Source organism: Antrostomus carolinensis, unplaced genomic scaffold (genome assembly GCF_000700745.2).
Source record: "Antrostomus carolinensis isolate BGI_N321 unplaced genomic scaffold, ASM70074v2 scaffold30246, whole genome shotgun sequence".
NCBI classification, from domain to species: domain Eukaryota; kingdom Metazoa; phylum Chordata; class Aves; order Caprimulgiformes; family Caprimulgidae; genus Antrostomus; species Antrostomus carolinensis.
Genome location: NW_010321764.1, coordinates 1 through 5,045, shown reverse-complemented (window position 1 = coordinate 5,045; position 5,045 = coordinate 1). Strand labels below are relative to the sequence as shown.

Genomic DNA, 5,045 nt, shown 5'->3' with positions numbered 1-5,045 from the left:
GCTGAAGGTTGGAGAGAAGATAACGGGACTTTTGTGTATCTAGAACTTAGTTTGGGTACCAAACTTCTCCGCTTTCCCAGGGCACATTCACAGTGTTATTTGCTGAACAAAGCAGTGAAAGGGATTTGTTTTCTCACCAGAGCCACGCTCTGATCCAGTCCTTCCTGATCTGAATTAACCTGGGTTATCTCATGACCCTGTTATTCTGACCACGGCCTCCCATGGGATGAGGGAAAGAAAGGAGCTCGAGATTTAGTCGCTGCCTTTTACCTTCCCTTCCTGAAGAAAAGCCATGTATGCTCAGAGCTGCTGCTAGCAGACACCCAGGCCCTGGGTCAGTAACCACGAGCCATCAGTCAGTGTTCCAAAATAAATAGTGTAAATTCAAGAAAAAAATAAATTGCAACTTTTAAGGGTTTAATTCAGATCCTCTGTGCTGTAATTTCGCTGCTGTTTCTGATTTATAGGCCTGTCCTGTTACTATTTCAGTCTCTTGTACTTGATGTTCAATATATGACTCTGTACTCTGCTATCACTCAAGCATGATGTATATGCACTCAGTCCTGTAACGGCATGTGGCTGTTACGCTGTAAATATGTACCATGAATAGAGATGCTATTTTTTGCATGCTTTTCTACTCTAGAAACGAAGAGAAAAATGACAATAAAGCCCAGAGAAACGACACTTGGCATCAGTGCGGTTCCTGACGCGGCGCTTGCTGCTGGCTCTCGCCTGCTCTCTGGTGTCTGAGCCTCACTTGGCCGCTCCCCCTCATTTTCTTTTAAATGGGCTGTGTTTCTACAGGGATTTCTTGAGTGGTAAATTATAATTTATTTATATTTACTACTATTTCATAGAATCATAAAATGGTTTGGATTGGAAGGGACCTTAAAGATCATCTAGTTCCAACCCCCCTGCCATCAGCAGGGACACCTTCCACTAGACCAGGTTGCTCAAAGCCTCATCCAGCCTGGCCAAGAACACTTCCAGGGAGGGGACATCCACAACTTCCTTGGGCAACCTGTTCCAGTTCCAGCAGAGGGGTCGCAGGTGTGGGACCATCGGGTCCAAAGTGCCCAGTTTTGAGGCATCTTTACTCAGCAGGAGCCATACGGGGAAATGAGCTCAAAGAGACACTGTCCCAGATTGCCCAGAGAAGCTGTGGCTGCTCCTCCCTGGAAGTGTTGAAGGCCAGGCTGGATGAGGCTCTGAGCAACCTGGTCTAGTGGAAGGTGTCCCTGCTGATGGCAGGGGGGTTGGAACTGGATGAGCTTTACGGTCCCTCCCAACCCAAAGCAGTCTGGGATTCTATGAAATCCATGACTTTGCCTTGACATTATTTCTCCAGTTCATTTGCTTATTTCTTTTTTTCCTTTCAGGCTGATGTTAAGTCTTCTATGATGATTTACAATAAAAGCTCCAATTCTCTCCCCAATTCCCTGGGCGTGGGGGGAAGGATGGGGGTGAGTGAGCAGCTGTGTGGGGTTTGGCTGCCAGCCAAGTTAAACGCCTACACTGTCAGTCTCTGGTTTTGTTTTTGACAGAGGAAGTTTCTCGGGGCTGTGTTTCAGGAAGGGGGATGCTCTTGCTTAGTCTAGGCCAGACAAAATCCCTGTGACATATTTTTTTTTTTTTGCATAACGGGTTTTTTTCATCATTATCATCTCTACTCGGCAGGAGCCATACAGGGAAATGAGCTCAAGAGACACTGGAACAGGTTGCCCAAGGAAGATGTGGATGCCCCCTCCCTGGAAGTGTTGAAGGCCAGGTTGGATGAGGCTTTGAGCAACCTGGTCTAGTGGAAGGTGTCCCTGCTGATGGCAGGGGGGTTGGAACTGGATGAGCTTTAAGGTCCCTTCCAACCCAAACCAGTCTATGATTATAATGGGATAGTGTCACATGAGCATCTCCTCCCTGTCCTGTCCTGTCCCTTCAGCCCTGCTGCTGGATGGGGACAGGGACAGCAGCCACTGTGGGATTGCAGGTGACAGAGGAAGAGGGAAGAAGCAATTAAAGCGTGTGGCTGCCACCAGTGTTTCCTGCCTGTAATTAAGCTTTTAATGAAGAGGCATCAGTAACCCCCCTGCCCCCAGGCTGGCATTTTGCCAGGTGTGGGTTTATTAACAACTGCTAATTGCATCGTCATTCAGTGTCCAGGAGGGCTGCATCGCTTGGCCCCAAGTGCTCAAATTGGCTGTGAATTCTGCCCCAAAAATTCTTAATTTTATTCCTTTTTTCCCCCTGGCACAGGGAACTCAGCCCCCAGGGGTGTGTAGGGCATTTTGGGGACACCACCACCCCTGGGACATGGTGTCAGCTCCTTCCCCGCTGCATCCACCCCCCTTCTCCATGTGTGGGGGCTACAAATCTGCCTGCACATCCTCCCCACAGCTGGTGAGCGCTTTTTACTCCCTGCAGTGAATAAATATTCACTCCCTGGAGTGAGTTTTGCTGAAAACCTGACAGTCCGGGTAGCCAGAGCGGGGCTCCAACCATCACCACATCCCGATGGCAAATCCAGCTGCTGGGATGTCCCCAGCCCCGTGAGGCTCTGGGTTCCCATGTGTCTCCGTACCAGGAGCGTGTGTGATCCTGGTAGGAAAACCAGTGGCTTTGTTCCCCTTGGACCTCAGCTCTGCTGCTGGGGTGTGCAGAGGCCCGAGTGTCCTACGTTTCCCGTAAAAAGCTCCTGCTGACGTTTTACAGCAGCTGGTTGTATTTTTCACATGGGGTTTTATAAAACACCTCGCTCCCAGCCTGGGGCTCTCTGGATCTTCCAGCTCCACACACTCAATTGAGAGAAAATGAGCATGAAAATCAATCACGTGGAACTTCTCCCCGTTCTTTAAAAGCCAGTCCCAGGTCCTGCTCCTGCAGCAGCACAGTGCCATCGTCTCTGGCCACCTTGTACCCGCTTGTCACTGAAGGGACACGTCCCATGGCCATCACTGCTCCCACGGGCTGAACCAGCCCCCGGTGAGCCAGGGTAGGACAGCCGGAGAGGCTGGTGAGGGTGGAGTGGGGGTACATGGAGCTGCTCACCAGCATCTGGACCTCGAGGGGACCCACAAATACATGACCATGATTTGGGGCTGGACATGCCCCTCCGCTGAGTCTCCAGGTCTCAGGGTGTGTTTAAAGTCACTGTTTTAACCAAACTGATTCTGTACAAAGTCTTCAGAAATTGGGAAAGAAAGAATTGCAAAGTGTAATTTATGCTTTTAGCACATTGTTTTTATTGCAGTAACTTCTAAATTATTCACAGGTTTAATATCTTTCAAGCATCTATGCTAATAAAGTAGAAATTAGTACTGATATTAATGATACGTCTGTGCAGGAGATTCAAAACCTGCCGAGGCTGATGGAGAGGCATGCAGACTGTGTTGTGTTTTGAATCAAGCACAGATCAAATAAGCTTAATTAAGTGAGTTCAAAGCACTCCAGCAGATCAGTCAGTCCCCACAACATTTTAGCAGGAAAATCTCATGAAATGTGAATAAAATGAACTTTGCTATTTAGTAGAAAAAGGAAACTGGACAACAAAAAATAAAAACAAAGAAAATTCTATATACAAAGCAAGATGAGCTGAAGTAGGACAGAGTCATTGAGTTGCTCGTTTCCTCCAGTGGCTTCTGCACCTTCGAGCTATGGAGCAGCACCTCGCCCTCAAAGAAAACACCAGCTGCCTCTTTGCAGATGTCTGTGGAGCAGTGAGTAACCCTGACATTTCAGAAACTGGGCTGAAATTCAGCATTGATGTCAACAGATCTCTCATCAGAGCCTTGACACCAGCATCGCTGTCTCACTCTTCTCTTTCGGCTTTAAAACGTGGTGAAGGGCACCTGAGCCCTGACGACACATGGCCTGTGCAGCACAGCTCCTGCGGGAAGGAGCATCCCACTGGAAACCCTCAGACACCCTCACAGGTGGATTTTTAGGGGTTCTTTAAACAATCAAAACAAACAGATGCTGTGTTGTGTCCAGAGTTAACGTTCAGGAAGGTTATAACCTCCACAGCCAGGTCATCCAACTCAACACCAATTCTCAGTCCCCAGTTTCAGAGTTATGTTTACAGGCTGTTTCCCTCTCCCTGCCTCCCTGGGGAGGTGCTGAACAGATGCAAAGTGACACAGTTCAACAGCTTTTAGCCTGGATCCTGGCAGGATTAGAGATCAGTGGAGATGCTTCTAAAAAGATAAGCCCCTATCATTTTAAGCAAGCTGTCTAAATGGTTTTTGTTGCCTTTTCAGAATTTCCATCACAACAACTGATCGTGCTTCTTTATTTTTTTGCTTTTCTCTTCGACATCTTTCAGCACATCTTGCAGTTTCTTCGAGTTCTCTGTCAGGAATGCAAAGCTTTCTTTGAAGTTGCTGGTCCCGTGCTCCCGACTGATATTCTCAAGCCCATCAAACCATTGCAAAATCTTTTCCAGCTCAGCCCGAACAACTCTCTGTTCTTCCAGCTCTGCTCGCAGCGCCTGCCCGGCGGATGCCTCAGCCCTGAACTGCTGCTGCAGCTGCTGGATCTCACCCTGGAGCGCCTGGAACTGCTCTTTGCTGTAGGGGAACTGCTCGTGGACCTTGTCCTCGGGAAGGAGCACGTTCTTGGGGATGTTTAACACCAGCTGCAGAAGCACTTCTTCCATTTTACTGAAGAGTTTATCGAAGTGCTCCTTCATGAAGAGGAGGAATTTCTCGGTGCTCTTGCGGATCTGGAAGGGGCTGATTTTACAGTCGGGAAACCCATCGAGCTTCTTCAGGATGACGCTCTCCACCACCAGCATGGTTTCGAAGAGGTAGTCCTGGAAGGCGATGTACACGCGCAGCATGCAGGTCTGCGGGGTGAAACCGAAGAACTGCGCTTCGTAGTCCATGGGATTGACCGACATGGCGGCCATGGGGAGAGCCGGGCCGGGCTGGGCCGGGGAGGGCAGCGCGGAGACGGGCCCTGCGCAGGCGAGAGCGCCGGGGCGGAGCTGAGGGGACACCGGATCCCGCCGGAGGCCCAGCGCAGCTCCCGCGCTGACACCCGAGGTGCCGGAG

At 49.7% G+C, this 5,045-nt stretch overlaps 1 protein-coding gene across 1 annotated transcript; it reads right to left on the bottom strand.

The window, feature by feature from the left end:
* Positions 1-4,258: 4,258 nt before the first annotated feature.
* Positions 4,259-4,891, bottom strand: MIS12 (MIS12 kinetochore complex component). The gene has a single exon (XM_010170059.1). It carries the CDS (start codon positions 4,889-4,891, stop codon positions 4,259-4,261), a length of 633 nt encoding a protein of 210 aa, XP_010168361.1.
* Positions 4,892-5,045: the final 154 nt, after the last annotated feature.